A 17,482-nucleotide genomic window follows, 5' to 3' on the forward strand; every position below is an offset into this window, starting at 1 on the left:
AAATAATGGGGTGCTGCATGCCCATGTGCGCGAACAATTAAAGAAATGGTTGGAAACTTTACTGTTTTCCGACAGAGCCCAAGAGAAAGCTGCAGTGGATCATGAAGATTAGGCGGGACCTCACCGACATGCTGTCAAAAGGTAAATAAGAACGCGGAGAAGTGGAGGCCAATGTCATCGATGACTCTCAAATATTATTCATCGAAGAACTTCAAACAAATGAATGCAACATCCTATTTTACATCAACGGTTTTCTTTTAAAAGGGATGCTGTCAGCCATTGCAGGGTGTGAGCAGTGCAACACTGCCTTGTTAGGCTCAGCTGACAGCGAGCATGCGCACCTGACTCCTCTTGAATACAGATGCGAAGGTGGTAACCTTATGCATCAAAGTGAGAATGTTTCGCTGACACTGAAATCATGCAAAGAGCATTTCACGGTTATCACAAGTCAGACTGACAGCTTGCTTCACGTGACGCCCCTTTTGAAGAATGTGAGGCTGTGACTGAATATTTAAGGAAAATGGTGGGCCCTTGCGTCGACCTACCACGAGCACAGTGAGTCTGTAGAGAAACTGCTAATGTCAAGTTATGCAAGGCTAAGGCTTTGCATACATTTGCACTACATTGGTGCGAACAGCGTCAACAAACATGGAAGCAAAATATGTGCCGGTTTTACTATATTATTTTGTGCTCATAGAGATTGCTCTTATTCCTGATAAAACACCACATGTGCAAAAAAAATTCGGCAGCATGTTACACTCCTGAAACACGTGAAGGCGATAGCCTGCTGCACACTTGCTAATGCACGGTCTCACATTGTCGCGTTGTTGCTTACACAATTTGGCTTCTTTGGCTTGTTTTCGACTGCGGTTTCACGTGCTCATGTAGCAAGGTTAGACTCGCGCCAATAATGCTTCTCTTCAACATTACGTTGCATTTTCTTAGCGGGGGATTGAAACACATGCTGTTCTGTGTGTTGTATAGGTGATTTCAATGAATGCATGCACTGTTCGTTTAATTTTGCTGAGTACTTGTAACCTCAGCTTTATGGAGGTATGACTCATTGCATTTTTTGCTTGCTTATGGGGCTATAAACCACTGAAGGTCAGGTAGCTTTTTGTACCACTAGACTACATGCCGCATTTCTGCACATTGTATGCATGATTCCAATGAATGTATGCACTGTACGCTTCACTTTGATGAATGCTTGTAGTCTCTGCAGTATGAGAGGGATGAGCCATTGCATTATTTGCTTGCTTGGGGGGGGGGGGGGGGGTAGGTAGGAGCCGTCACTGATGATGATAGGTTTTGTACCATTGGACTCAAGAGTTTCCTACAATATACTAGAGGGAACTCTGGCGTTGCAATTGTTGAACTACCACGGGAATGATAGGAAGTACAAGGATTTGTCTTATCTTCATGTTTGTGGATTCAGATGTTCTTGTGGATTAATTTATTATGTTTTGTATGCCTTCACTGTCATAAATTTCCGAGCAATCTATACTTTTCCAAGTGCAAAAGATGCTGCGAACATGCACAATCGCTACTAACTGCAATGGTTCAGCTTGTCGAGGTGGCCAAATTAAAACACACCAAGCATCTCAAGGCACTGGCTTGACCGCAATAAGTTCATAAGGGCATTATATGTTGCTTGTCGATGCATGCGTCTGTGCTGTAATGGCTTCAATATCGCGCGTCTGTGCTAGAGGTCTTGTGCTCGAGTCCTGCAGTTGGACAATTTTAATGTTATTTATTTAATTATTTATTATGCAGTACATTGTTGGAAATGATGAGTTTACAAAGTTAGAAAGCCGTCTGAAGCCAGAAGGACAAGGTTTAGGCAAATCCATGCCCATAATTCCCATGCTGGCTCAATGGCTCCCATTGCAGCTCCTGTGCACACTAGCGCTACAGTTCCCTCTAGTAATTATTGTACGAAGCTCTAGGATTGGACCGGACAATGCATCTTTTTTCAAGGCCAACCGAGGTACGAGCCACTTAAAGCTTTTGCCTTAATAAAAGAAGCATTGTGATCTAACATAGCACCCTAGATGCCAGTGGCACCAACGCCAGCATCGAGCAACAGCCGCAGGTGGCGGTTACCGCCATCAAGCAGCACCTTGACGGCACAGGCCTAATGTGCTCGCCCGCCAAATCTGAGCTGTTTGTCCTCACACCGCTTTGACCGGGACGGAAGCGCGCTCCCCTTCGGGAGTGTGACCACATCAAGATTGCGACTGCATCGGGGCAACGCATCCCCGAAGTTCCCAAGATCAGGGTCCTGGGCCTGATGCTCAACAAGAGCGGCCGCAATGACGAGACCATCAATAAGCTTACCATCAAGGCAATGGACGCCATTTGGCTCATACACCAAGTCTCTACACGACGGGCGGGCATGTGTGAAGACAGTCTCGTGCGCTTTGTCCAGTCGTTCGTGATCAGTCACATCGCCTACGTTGCGGCCTACCTCAACTGGCACGTCACTGACAGGACCAAGATCAACACGCTGATCAGACGGGCTTACAAGACGGCACTGGGCTTAATGGAGACCACGAGTACGGCTCGGCTCCTGCAGCTCGGCGTCCATAACACACTAGAAGAAATAGCCGAGGCGCAGCTCACCGCGCAAATGGAGCGCCTCTCTACCACCAAGACGGGCTGCAGTATACCGACGTCCCTGGGTTACAACCCCCAAGCTCCCAGCCGGCAACTGTGCGAGATCACAGAGGAGGCATGGGCCCGCATTTACGTGGACTCCATCTCGAAGAACATGCACCCAGAGTACAACCAAGAACGATGGCAGGCGCGGCCCAAGGCCCTCACCGAACAACACGCTCAAGACCCGCAATGCCTGGTACGTGGACGCAGCGGAATACAAGTGGGAAGGCTTCGCGGCACTGGTCGTTGCGGCGGCTACCGACACCAAGACAACGGCAGCGAGCGTGCGGTGCACGATCACCGGCGATCACCGAGGGCGAGTGTCGCACCGTGCTCAGCGACTCGAGGAACGCCGTGCGCAACTTTGCCAAGGGGTGAATATGCGCGCCGGTGGCCGCCATCGTCGGCAAGCTCCAACTTCAAGACCGTGGCAGCACCATCCGTATCAAGTGGTTCCCCGTGCACGCTGGCAAGTGTACATCCTCACCGAACTGCAACGAGACGGCCCATTCGGCGGCGCGAGTGCTTACTTTCCGCGTCATTCAGGGCATCCTACAGTGGTGGCCCAACACGTGACCTCTTGCGTTGAGATCACGAAGCAAGAATCAAGATTTGCCGAGATTTTTGGTTCCCAGTAGCTATGCCAGTAATTTTTATTTGGTGTGGACTTGTTCGGCTGCCCTGCCGTGACTCTGCCTGCAGAGTTGGAACAATAAAACCAGCCGTGCACTTTGACGTGCAATCACGTGCTGGGCCACCAGGTTTGGCTTAAATCGCATTGTGGTATGCTCCCTCCAATCTGTTTCATTCCTCTATGGAGCTCCTGGTAGCAGATGGCATAGCTAGCGCTGTGCTCTGCCAACTCATTTACGCTTGCGATACCAGCTGTCGCCTGAGAATGAAATACTGACATTAATAAATTACTTCAAACGTTGCATAAATGCCTGACATCGAACATTTATAATTTAAAGCTTGCCAGATAATTGGAATTTTATATTTAATGACCAAGCAAAAATAGAGTGCGCTTTTTTGACTAGCCTGCAATATGATGACGCGCATTTCAGGGGTTGCACATCCTCGTCTATTTCCTGCGTCCTCCCCTTCTTCCACCTTCGGCTTGGGAGCGGCCTATTTAGTGACCTATTTAGTGACACACATGCACTCAGCCACCCATCCTAGGTTGTAGCGCGCATACACACACACACACACACACACACACACACACACACACACACACACACACACACACACACACACACACACACACACACACACACACACACACACACACACACACACACTCTAGGCTGTTGGTGGTGCTGTGTGAGGATGCGCAACTTTGTTTTCCTGCATAGCTCCCGTCTCCTGTAATGCAGCTTTGCGGCATGGCTTGATGCCTGCGGCAGTCGGTGTGGTTGAAGCGCATCGCGAGAGATCGCATGTGTGTGGCTCTGCTAACGCCACCTAACAGTGGGGTTGCTTGGGCACAGAAAGGAGAAGGCTCTTCCTCAGCGAGCAGTGCGGACGTTTTGTGCGTGCACCGATCCATGTTTCTGCGAGATCGTCTTGCGAAGCCTACCACGGAATGGACGAACACGATCGTTCAAATGTGCCACCGTTCGCGTGTCCGTACGCGCGAACGACCAGGCATTGGTGTCCAGCATGGGGCGAACATATTCACTCGTTATCCGGTCGCGGTGAGTCGGACTTCCACGATTTGTCGCGCGCCCATCGGCGTGTTTTGTAGATAGCAACTCGGCTAGTAGTCATTAGTCTATGAAACATGCAATAAATGCCCTTGGGATTGTTTGCACTACTGTTTTGTCATTCCTTTGTCCCAAGAGCACGGATGAGAACCCCACATAGGACACTCCGGAACAAGGGTTTAAGCAGCAGCTATGTTTGTAGCTATGTTGTCGAGTGAGCCATTTTGTTTTGCCATGTCATCAACTAGATGGCATGGCAAAACAAAATGGCTCACTCTCGCGGGGCACTTTGCGGCAAGTCGACAGATGGCTCTCGAAATTTTGAATATCCCCTAATTTTTTTTGTGCCTTGGCACACTGAATTCTTTAAGACATAGGAGATCAGCAGCAAGCAGCCTCTGGGATGCTTGCTGCCGACACGTAGGATGGTCAACATCTCTCCACATTTAGCGCAGATGGGAAGGTCACCACCAGACAGCAATTAAGAGCGGGTCCCTTGGCTATCCTAAGTCGACAAAGAATTACTTCAGTTCGCTGTATTTTCGTTGTTGGTTGCCAATGCACTTACCATGGACTCTGATGTAACCGAGAAGTCCTTTTCATCTCGATGGGCCCATGCTTCAAGCAACCACTCCTTCTTCATGATAGGAATATCCAGAGCATCACACAGCTGCAGAAGCAAAAGCATCAGAATCAGGGTACTTAGGAGAGGCTGCTACTAGTGTGGCATTTTTTTTCCCTCCCATGATTTTTATTTTGTACTGTATGTTTATTTTTTACTCTCTCTAATGTACCACAACACAAACACACAAATTGTTGGCAGAACTGGAAAGGTTGAAATTTGGAATGGTTAGCATTTACAAAACTAATACCTTCTTGTACTTCTTTGCCAGCTGCTGAGGCTTGCAACCTCTGCATACTGCATGGAGACAGGCTTGCACAAAGTTAACCTAGCAAATGAATGTCAGTAAAGGGCAAAAGATTCCTCTATACTGAAGCGCACAGAGGACACTAAAGTTGGGTTCATTGACACATCACCGTAGCACAGAGGCAGCGATAGAATCAGATAACTAACAAGTGTGGATTTATTAACCCAAGATACACTACATGATGATAATATATGATGTTTAATGGCACAAGGGCCAGGTTTGGCCAGAGAGTGCCATGCAAGTGAGTATGAGTATTTAATGGGACAATGACATGGAAAGTATTCATGGAATATGCCTGTATGTGGACTTAAAGATAGAGCCACTGTACGGTGTGTAAAACAAATGTGTGAAAATTATGACAATGGCTTTAAAGTGTTCAGTGAACGTCAAAGAAATGTTTTGAAAGAATGGTCATTTAAGATATGTAAGTGCCAGTGGCACTGCTGCCTCATCAGAAACCTTGTATGCAAGGCCTTGGTGCTACTATCGCAGCTGTAGCCTCTGTAAGAGGTCATGCTACAAATACATCGGGTGTAGAACTTGTAATGAATGAACATCATTTAAATATTTTAAAAGTGTTTCACTGCTAAAAAATGAGTCCACGTGAAGGAAACATTGCTGGATGAAGAGGAATATTCTGTTTGTAAGCTAGAGGAAAGTGTTTTTTTTCTTACAGCTTCTGATTCACGGCACTCCACCAGGACACGTAGGATGGTCAACATCTCTCCACATTTAGCGCAGAAGGGAAGGTCACTTCCAGACAGCAATTAAGAGCGGGTCCCGTAGGTATGGGCTATCCTAAGTCGACAAATAATTACTTCAGTTCGCTGTATTTGCAATGTCGGTTGCCAATTACCCAACTGAGGCTTAATTAAATGAAGCTATTCGATGTTTCAGTGTCCCAAATTGGTTGCCAGTATGTCCTAATTTTTCTGTGGAGAAAAGGCTTCAAGTCTGTCACAGAGACAGGGCTGAAAGTGTAGCTCTCTTTTGCTATAACAGATGTAGCCATTGGGTCTGCCAGCACGTTCCCTTTGATGCCTCGGTGGCCGGGCACCCAAAAGATCACAACAAGCTGGTTTGACATGTACGCAGTGCACAAAATTGAATAAAGCTCGCTGAGTACAGGATTTTTGTTTTTGCAGAATGACATTAAAGACCTTACTACACTCAAAGAGTCAGTGAATATGATGGCACTAGATAGGTTAGTTTTCCTGATACACTTAACAGCCAACACTACTGTGTATGCCTCAGAGAAAAGGATACTTGTTTCAGGGTGCAAAACATCAGATTCTGAGAATTATGGACCAAACGCTGCAAAAGACATGCCAGCATAAGACTTTGAAGTGTCAGTATAATATTCCGGGCATAAGTACCTTAACTGGTGTTCAAGAAAGCGCATTCGAATGTGTTCCTTTGAAACTTGCTTTGTAACATGAACAAACAACGTATCACATTTACTAAGCTGCCATAGCCATGGGGGTAACAGCTTTGCTGGGGCCTTTAGACGAGGTTCTAAAAGTGGGACACCCATTTCATCACAGAGCTTCCTCACACGCACTGAGATGGGCTCCTTTACCGTGGGTTCGTTGTGAAACAATGTTGTCAATGTCATATCATTTATAATAGCATAATACGGATGTTCAGGGTTTGCGTGTACCTTCAGACAATACGTAAAGCTGGAGTATGACCTCTGCAAGTTAAGTGACCACTCATCCGATCGCATGTAGAGGCTTTGCACAGAACTTGTCCTGAATGCACATTAGGCCAGGCAAGTACCCAAATGGTGAAATGGATCCAGCCTCTTCAACACGCACGGTGCGGTAGAGTGGTACACCATGGCACCATAGTCTAAACATGTACGTACATATAAGGCTTTTGTACAGGTCCAATAGGCCCTTCCTGTCGCTACCCCATGTGGTGTGTGACAGAAGCTTTAAAATTTCATTGTTTTTATGCATTTCGTCCTGAGATACTTGATATGGGATATAAATGTTAGCTTTAAATCGAAGGTAATAGCTAAGAATTTATGTTCGCTGCTGACAGTGAGTTCATCTCCACTGATAAAAATACTATGGATTGGTGTTGTGTCTCTCTTATTGGAGAAGAGCATGCAACTACTTTTCTGCATATTCAGTTTAAACCCACTTTCATCTGCCCACCTAGATAATTTGTTTAAACCAAGTTGGACCTGGCATTCGCAGATAGCAATATCGCATTATTTAAAGCCTTTCTGGACATCATCGACATATACAGAATAAAACATGGTGCGTGGAATGACTATTGGGGGCGAGCTCCACCACTGGAAAAGCTGGCCTCACCGTCGGTGTGACAAGGCATGAGGGATCCTGTGGACACAGCGGCCACGTCGGCTGCTTCGGAAGCGCCGAAGCAAGCTGAAAACGAAAGTTTAAAGTCCCATCTGCGCTGTGGTTCTGATTAAGTGGTGAGGCTTTCCCACCTTGGGAGCCTGTTTGACAACTTTTGAAATCACTATAATAGGTAGTGGCTGCCTTTGGAGGCATGCAGCATGGTAGGCTACTGCTCGGTGCCGCAGTGCCGGAAGTACACAACGAAGCCTGGTGTCAGCCTTATTCATACATAGCTGCAGGACAAGAAGCTGTGTGAAGCTTGGCTCGGGAAACTTAGGACCGGCAAACAGCCATCGGCTATAACTCGGGTATGCAGCAAGCACAGATGCAAGGAATATTTCTGCTACGGAGCTGGGACTGTGATGTTCAGTAAGTAGCAGAAAACACGCACTGAGACATTCGCCCGAGCTCGCTGCCCGGCTAATGTCCCGACAGTTTGGTCTATGAATTTGTTGATGCTAGACACTGGTAAGTTTACTGGAATGGAAAGGGAGTGGTAAGAAGCACATTAAACAAAGGCATGGCATATGGTCATGTTTGTGTTATGAATTAATGCATTGGATTACCAAAAAGAAGCAGCGCGATATCGCCCGCTGAGTGCATACAGTGCGACGCAACTTTAAAAGTAATATTGAAACGTCCAAGAATTTAGAAGAAAAAGAAATATTGAATCATCACGATGGCACATCACAGTCGCCGTAGGTGTCAAATTGCCTTGTTAAAAGGAATTTAACGTCCATGCAACATTGGTTGCTTGTGGACTGTCAAATGCTCATATTCTGCAGCCTAAACCTTACAGGACGGTGTGAAAACACTCTCAGTGAAAACGAAACATTGTGCACAGACTTGCATGCAGACACACAGTCGGTCGCCGCGAACCCGTGCAGTCGCTGCACGCATTGAGGCTTTGTTCTGTTATGCGTCATTTGGTTATACAGACCACCCACTATAGGTACATATTTCACATAGTTTGCACTCAGCGATTGCCGACCTTTCACGCAAGCCGGTTCGGGAGACTTCATTATGGCAACTGCGCGCAGTGGCTTTCACTGTATGTATTCGGTAAATAGATGGCGTCTGTAAACGATTCTGTGCTTTCAGTTTGCCGAAGATTGTTATTTTTACAGTAATAAAGTTCCCTCGTTTTGAGAGTACTCACAGAAATGTACAGGAGGGCTACCGCGTGGTGTTTTTATTGAGCGCCGTAAGCCAAACCTATGAGGAGTGCGCCGCGTGATCTCTCATACTACGCAAAGGAGGCGCTTCCGAGAGATGGCGACTCCGTAAGTCCTCGTCCCCAATATGAAGTGAATTCATTTTTAAGACAGAGTGTGCAACTAAGCATGCCTCCCTGCGGCACACCGGTCTCTTGGGTGAATGTTCTAGGCAAACTGTTTCCCTCTCTTACACGACACTTGCATTCAAAGAGATAACTTTCGATTGTGTTCAGCATGCTGGCATGACACCCATTGCGGAAAGGTTCCAAAGGATACCGAAATGCTACACTGTATTGTATGCTTTCTCCAGGTCGAGAAACACTGAAAGAAGGGACTGCTTATGTATAAAGGTATCCCTGACGTTGGCCTCAATGCAAATGAAATGGTTTGTTGTAGACTTACCTTCTCGGAAACCACACTGGAAGGGGTCTAGTGTTTTGTTATTTTTCAAGAAACATATTAGGTGCTGGTTTATCAGTTTTTCAAATACCTAGCAGAGACAGCTTGTTAGAGCTACTGGCCTGTAACTGCTGGCTAGAGACAGGTCCTTCCCTTGTTTAAGAATGGGTATAACAATAGCTTCTTTCCAAGCAGATGGAATGTATCCAGCTGCCCACATAGCATTGAAAAGAGACAGAAGTATATTTAGAGTATCTGACTGTATGTGCTTGATAGTTTCATGAACATGCGATCACTACCTGGCGCCGAGTCTTTGCAACAATTGAGAGATGCCTGAAGTTCAGCTAAGCTGAACAGGCGATTCTATGCTTTCCTTCCACAATTGCATTCCAAGGTGCTGTCACTCTGCATTTTCTTTGAAGCACAGGAAAGTGTGTGTGTAGCATGTAGTCGAGATTCGTTCAAAGTGCTCATCTAGAAAATCCAGCCAATTTTCCAGGCCATCTCCTTCGGTATTTACTAGGGGCAGAGGATGAGACTGTACAGCCTTTTAATTTATTTACCTGGCTCCAGACCATTCTCTCATCAGTGTATGAATTAATACTGGATATATACCTCTCCCAAGTATCTCTCTTAGCTCGTCGATGCGTTCTTCTGCCCTGCAACTTTGCTTGTTTAAAATTAATGAGGTCTTCGGGCACTTGGACAGTCACACAGCAGTGCCCGAGCTTTGTTGTTTTGTTCTTTCCATGCATTTTGACATTCATCATTCCACCACGGGATGCAGCGTTTATTAGACAGTCCATTCGCTTGTTGGATGCATTTTGTGGCAGCGTCTATTATAAAACCTGTCAAGTAAGCCACGGCATTCTCTATATTAAGATCAACAATGTCCTCCATGTCGAAACTTGTACGTTCTCAGAATAATTCCCAGTTTGCCGTGTCAACCTTCCATTGAGAAGGATGTGGGGAGCATTCATTCTGTGTTGCGAGACTTAGAACTATCGAGAAGTGGTCGCTTCCATAAGGGTTTTTAACATTCCACTCGAGGTACAGCAGGAGAGTGCTGGATACTATGCTTAAAGGGACACTAAAGGCAAATAGTAAGTCAAACTGAAGTGATAGATTAGTACTCGAGAATCTCTAAGGCATCAATATTACTGCGAACAGAGCTTTCATAATCAAGAAATCGAGGCAAATGCAGGACATGATTAGAGACTCCCCCGGGACATTCAAGCACTTGCCCGATGACAAAAGCACTCAGTTAAATTCTGTCACTAGTACTCAACTACCCTTTGCAAAAAACATCCTTTTATTGTATTATTAGATGAAATAAAATACTACGTGTCCAGTTCCATTCCATGTTTAGAAAAAGGAAGTCACTGAAATTACCGTTGATGACGCGGGTGGTCGAAAGGTTTCGTTTTTGCTCGACTCTGCGCCGCCCATGCTTTCGCGTTTCCATATCGCCCGTGTCATTGACCGTGCCCGTGTCAATACCACCCATGTCGTTATTGTGTTCTCTTCCGCTGTCTCCGTCTTTATTTGAGGTGAATATGATATGCAGTAAACACCAACTAGACCAAACTGAAGTTCTTCTGAAGTACTTTCCTGATCGCGTAGTGCTGCGCTGGTTTTGCTGGCTCGCGGAACTCAGACAAACTGCAAGTAGCAGAGAATTCAACTTCCATGAGATGTCACTGGATGCCCGAATGGTCTGCGCCACTTGACTAAAAAGAAGCTGCAGCGGCAAATCCGCAGCTCCATCTTGGCTCGGTGCCGCCATCTGTCAGGGGCTGTTTTCACCGGTGGATGCAAAGGGTGGTGATGGCGTCTGATATGCCACCACTCCCCAGGTTGGGGGGCGGCAGATTTGAATTTCGAAAAAGGTATTTGGACCCTTGCGATACAATTCTCGCATAAACTTTGTCTTTTCCTGGCACGAAAGAAGCACTGCGAGGTTTCCAGAATGGTATTTAACAGTCCATGTTGACTTGGTACTTGCCGTTAGTGTCCCTTTAAATCAATTGCGGAGTAGGTGTTGTGTGCAATGCTATATATAGTACGTCGGCTCCTTCTTATTGAGGAAGCATGCACCAGATCAAGAATACAGAAAGTATTTTATTAACTGCCCTCTTCCATCGCAATGGAAGTCTCCCCAAAGTGTTAAGCGCATTTAGATATCCGACTATGATATATGGCTCAGGGAGTTCATCGACATAATTTTGAAATTTGGTTTTATGAAGTTGATAGTTGGGAGGGATTTATATAGAGCTGGTAGTAACTAGCTTATTAAACAACATTGCTTGAACAGCAACGGCCTCTAGGGGCATGCGGAGCTTTTTTTCATGGCAGGGTACACATCCCTCGACTATAATAGCCACGCCGCTAAACAACACGACTGCATTATCACGGTCTTTGCGAAAAATGGTATATTGTGGAAGAAAATTTATGTGTGTTTGAGGTGTGTTTCTTGAACATACAGTACCCTGGGACTAAGTTTGCAGAGCCCAACATACACTAGACTGCAACAGTTAAGGCTTACAGAAAAACGCTCTCACAAGGCTGACTGCGTACACGTGATTAATTGGGTAACCTGGTTAAACCTGCCTGGGCTAATATAGGCTACTCCATGAGGCTAATCAGGCAGTAGTCCACTAAGTGAGATATTGTGGGAGCAGAGGCCCCACATCCAAGTTGTTAGTGGGCCTGTGGAGCATCAGACCCAGTGAGGAAGCACTCAATCATTCAAAGCTCAGGGGTGTGAAGGTCCCAGGAGGGCAATCACAGGGAGTGCAATTGGGTTGCATTCCAGTGACGTGCTCGGATATGTGACTCGTCCTCGGGGGCGTTTGGAACAATTTGCACAGGGAAGTACCTCTGGCATGCTAGCTATATTTGCCATTTTCTACGGGTGTGCGAATATTCTAAAATTTCTAATAATGAATCAAATATATTTCATCTTGGTTTGGCGCTCATATTGAATACTTGATAACCTGAACATTGAATATTTATCAAAGTAATTATAAAATTAATTGGTCATGCTATATTTTTATGGCACATTCTCCTGCTGAAGAAAAAATGCAGGATCCGACACAGCATTGGTTATAGCGAAGCAAATTTGTTTGCGAATGGTTCAAAATACGTTTTCTGTTATCAATTATGTCAAATAAGAACACTGACCGATTTTACAGCTGCCAGATTTTTTGAGCCTGTGTGCTTAGGACTTCCTCATGACACCATCACCTTGCCATAGAACCAACGTATAATAACTGAAATTTTCAATGCTGCACAGTGCTTCGCAAAATTTCTTCAGCATGGTCTATGCGTGCGATGCTGTAAACAAGGTGGCAAGAGATTAAATGCACTGGTTAGACTGACAGCCATCGTAGCGGAGTTGGGTCCGTGTGCGGCCCGATCTGCATCCAAAAGATCAGTACGCAACTGTACTTAGCTAGCTAAGTGCAGCATGAAATGTATGGGGGAAAAAAAATGTGCTTCCATGTTAAAATGAATTATTCGAGACACATGTGTTTTGGCCTATGGCTTAGCTTGATTGGACTGCAGTTAACAAGCCAATATGGCAATCCTACATGGTCAGATCAATCGCACAGCTGCATGTTAGCAAGCATGCTCCTTGTTAGAGAGAAACGCATATACGCAAAAGACCCCTTTGTTGACATGACCGAGACATTACGCCTGAGTTTTTTTCATGCAGGCATGATTGGAACTTTGCTTTTCTGCTATTACCCTACTACTAACAGAGACCAGTCTATATTCTCATAGCAAACGTTAGATATAACGAAGGTACTTTCATGTCAGATGTGACTTCATTATAAGCAAGTTCTAATAATCATTACTGATGAGCAAGGACTCGACCCTTTGTCTTCACTAGATTACTCGCCAGGAAGAGTTCATGTCCAAATCGGCCAATCCAGTGGTCATGTAGACATCACAAAACTTTGCCTTCTAGGAGGAGAAGCTCAAAACAGGCACACATGCCACTCCTAAGATGATCATGGAAAGGGGAAGCGAATTCACCATACTCATTGGTCCAGCAATGACCGGGAGAAGTGAACAACACAAGCTGCCAGAAGAAAAGCTGCTCCCCAAAAATTCCCCACCACTTTTTGACTGGCTTAATGGGTTGGCACAAAGCACAACACTTGGCATTGGTGATTAGCAGCCTCTTGGATGCGCTCGGCTTTAGCAGTTTGCTGAATATGCACGCACCCCTTTGTAGGCCAGTAGCCCATGCCTTGAACACGTCTCTCTAAAGATAGCTTCAGAGTGCCGTCACAAGCCAGGCGCTTGGGTAGAATAGAGACTGCTGAACTTGTCAGAGTCTCAGTGTCCTCATCGACTCAGTGGAATGTCGTTTGACCCAATATCACAATGACCCCGGCCTCCTCTCTTAGGCGAATATGCCAAGCATAACAAGGCACCTGGGTCCTCACAACTTTGAGCAAGTTTCCAGTGAACAGAGCTGAGAACTGGCCTTGATAACTTGCTGCATTGCAATAGACTATCACACAGTTTAAGATTCTAAAGAACCAAAAGCTGTGATGCACATTTGTCCAACTTGATTTTTGGGATATACCAAACTATTATAATATTTACTGCTGATGTCAAATTTATAGATACCAGATGTGGAAGGCAACTGAAAGGAATGCAGGGTCTGTACTTTGTAACAAACGTAATTTTCATCCTTCTTGCCTTTTGTCACTGGCCTGCATGGCACATCATTAAATGGTGCAATGAACTCGGCAACAGATAAATTAATAGAACTGGAGAAAAAGGTTACAGCAAAATTTTTTTGACAAGCCTGCACAACTAGCATTGTCCATTTGTCTCATTTTGTTGCAATGACTTAACCATGATTTCAGCAGCAAAAAGTCAACATACCTCGTATTTGGCACTGGTCACAGAATCAGCCACACAATGCGTTACATTCCTGCTGGAGAACTTGTCCCGCACACTGGCTCCCATGTAGTGCGACAGCAGGAGCAGCTCACACTGCACAAAGGCAAGCGAAACACCAATGCTGCTGCTGATGATGATGTGAGGTGTTTTATGGCGCAAGGACCAGTTATGGCCAAAGGGCGCCATAGCACATGGTGATGTTAACGGTGTACTGAATTCCTCATCGTAGATGTGACATGGCTGTAAAATGGCTTAAAAGCTTGCTGTAAATGACCCTAAAACCCATAGGTACTAAAATAATGACACTTGGGTTTCGTTAAAAAGATGATGCAACAAAACAGTCACACTAGTGCTTCAAGACAGCCCTTGAATACAAGAGCTGTTAATCGTATGCTAAAAATTACTTGGCCAAATGATTTTGTTTCAGCTAAAAACACTAAGACTAATTTCAGGTTAGAGAGCGGTTTATTGCTAAGAAAAAATGCCAGGTGAAGAGGTACATTTTCGCGATATGCGGAAGGGAAATACCTTTCACTCTCTGCTTCTATTGCAGGACATTGAATAAGAACATGCAGGACAGTGAGAATATTGCCACGCTTACTACAAGTCAGAGAATCTCCCCCAGTCAAGAGGTAAGAGTGAGCACTTTAATTGTGTCCTATTCTTTTAATCAGCAAAGAAGTACTTCCTTATATCATGCCATTCTTCCGGTTATCCAGTTTCCTAGTTTTGGTTTTATCATGCGACGCTTATTCAATGCTTGGGTATCTCACTCTCCTTGCCAGTGGTTCCTCAGTTTACGGCGTAGAAAAGATTTTAGGTCTGTGGCAGGGATGGGGATATTTCGATCTGTGTTGCTAAAACTCACTGACGTAGTGTTTTCATCAGCAGCTATGTTGCCTTTCATACCTTTGTAGCCAGGTACCCAGCATAAGACAATCACAAGGTTGCATATATATGCGGTGCACAATAAGCTGTACAGTTCATTCAAAACAGAGTTCTTATGCTTTCGTAGACTAATTAAGGCTTTCACGACACTTAACGAGTCTGTGAAGACAATAGTCTTAGTAACATTTGTGAGACTTGTGTGTTGAATAGCCGAGAGTATAGCGTATGCTTCCGGTGCATAATGGTGCATGGATTTAGTGCCCCAGATCTTGAAAATGAGGATCTGAGAGCTGCGTAAGCAACACCAGCAGGAGACTTCTAAGCATCTGTGTAAAATTCAGCACAGGAATACTCTTGATGTTCAAGAAAATGCAAATATATATGTGCCTCAGGTGCTCGTTTCGATATTTTTATGAAAGTGATGTCACACTGGATAGCCTGCCACTCCCAAGGAGGTGGAAACCGAGTAGGAGCCACTTAGACATTCTCTAAAAGAGGGACACCTGTTTCTTCTGACAGTGCTTCCAACCGGAGGGACATAGAAGGCTGGATGGGTAGGCGGTTACGGAAAAGCCTGGTTGTGGACAAGTCCTGAATAATCGAGTGGCATGGATGATCCACAGCTGATTTTACCTTCAAGGCATACGAAAAGCTTAAGTATGTCCTTTGGTAGTACAGAGACCATTTGTTAGATTCGACGTACACGCTTTGCATAGGACTAGTCCCATAGGTTCGTGGAGCAAAATGGAGGCCTAAGTGGTGGATAGGATCTAGCATGTTCAGAGCATTAAGTCCAGCAGAATTATAGACTATTGCTCCGTAGTTGAGACGTGTTAATATGAGACTTTTGTACAACTTTATAAGGCAGCTCCTGTCGCTTTCCCAAGATGAGCGTGACAAGTTTCAGCTAATTCATAGTCTTGAAGTCATTTGCCTTAAGATACTTCATATGTGGTACAAAAGTTAGCTTACTGTCTAAAAAGATCCATAAAAATTTGTGTTCATGGCTCACAGATAGCCCTTCTCCATTGAGATATATTATGGGGTCTGCCAGTAACAGGACGCACATACTTTTTTGAGGGTTTAGTTTAACTGTTTTCGTCTGCCCACTTAGACAATTTAAGCAAAGCTGTACTTGTCACTCGCAGATATTTAGATTACATGATTTGCAACCCATCTGGATGTCATCCATATATACAGAATAAAACATAGTATGTGGTATGACAGCCTGGATCGAGTACATTTTGACAATAACGAGAGTGCAGCTCAGCACACCACCTTGTGGTACACCAGCCTCCTGCGTAAAAGGATGAGACAGAACATTACCAACTCTTATGGAACGTACGATAGGAGAGGTAACTGAATCATGTTCAGCAAGTTGCCTTGAACTCCTATTTCAGACAGATCATGGAGAATTCCAAAGCGCCAGGTTGTGTAGTACGTCTTCTCCACATCTAAATATACTGACAAGAAAAACTGTTTGTGGACAAAGGCATCACGGATATTTGTATCGATGTGGACAAGGTGATCTGTTGTGGATCTACCTTCCCTGAAACCGCACAGTAAGGGATCGAGTGCCTTGCTGCTCTCAAGAGAATAGATGAGGCGCCGTTTAATCATTTTATCAAATAGTTTGCATACACAATTGGTCAGAGCTATAGGCCTATAACTGCTGGGTGAGGAAGGGTCCTTGCCCTCTTTGAGAATAGGAATTACGATGGGTTCTTTCCAGGCGAGCGGAACGTAGCCGGTAGAGAACATGGAGTTGAAGAATGACAGTAGTGCTTTTGGGGTTTCGGGGTGTAAGTGTCTGATCATCTCATACATTATTCTGTCACTTCGTGGAGCAGACTTGTTGCAACAATTCAGTGAGGCCTTGAACTCAGCCATTCTAAATTGACAATAGTATACTTCATTGGATGTGTCTTTCCGAACCCGAGGAAGCTGCTCTGCTTGTCGCTGGTATTTTGGGAATATATCTGTAATGAGGTGTACTCAAAATGTGCTCCTGGACAATCTGCCTGGTCCTCAAGAGTGTCTCCTTGTGTATTTACTAAAGGTAAAGGATGAGTTTCACGGCCTTTTATTTTGTTCACCCTGTTCCAGGCTTTTCGCTCGTCTGTATAGAATTGATCCTCAACCTTCCTGTTTAGCACAGCAGCGTATTCTTCTACCTTGTGACTTAATCGCCTTGAAGTTAACTAGGTTGTCTGTGGTTGGTGAGTTATGAAGAAGATTCCAAGCCTTGTTTTGCTTTTTCTGGGCTTCCCAACACTCCTCATTCCACCATAAAACATGTCATTTCGAAGGCAACCCATTTGTTTGAGAATACGTACTGTTGCAGCAGCTATAATAAAAGCTGTTATGTATGCTACTGCATCCTCCAGGCT

General features: G+C 45.1%; 1 protein-coding gene across 2 annotated transcripts in view; it reads right to left on the bottom strand.

Moving 5' to 3' along the window:
• LOC135904760 (protein ECT2-like) overlaps positions 1 to 17,482 on the bottom strand; it is a 106,871-nt gene that overhangs the window by 78,306 nt on the left and 11,083 nt on the right. For both annotated transcript variants that reach the window (XM_065435743.2, XM_065435733.2), the window contains exons 6-7: positions 14,187 to 14,297; positions 4,933 to 5,034 (exon numbers count right to left, since the gene is read on the bottom strand). In XM_065435743.2, coding sequence (XP_065291815.2) covers positions 4,933 to 5,034; positions 14,187 to 14,297 — 213 coding nt within the window. The remainder of the gene's footprint in view (positions 1 to 4,932; positions 5,035 to 14,186; positions 14,298 to 17,482) is intronic.

This window comes from Dermacentor albipictus, chromosome 1, assembly GCF_038994185.2.
Source record: "Dermacentor albipictus isolate Rhodes 1998 colony chromosome 1, USDA_Dalb.pri_finalv2, whole genome shotgun sequence".
NCBI classification, from domain to species: Eukaryota; Metazoa; Arthropoda; class Arachnida; order Ixodida; family Ixodidae; genus Dermacentor; species Dermacentor albipictus.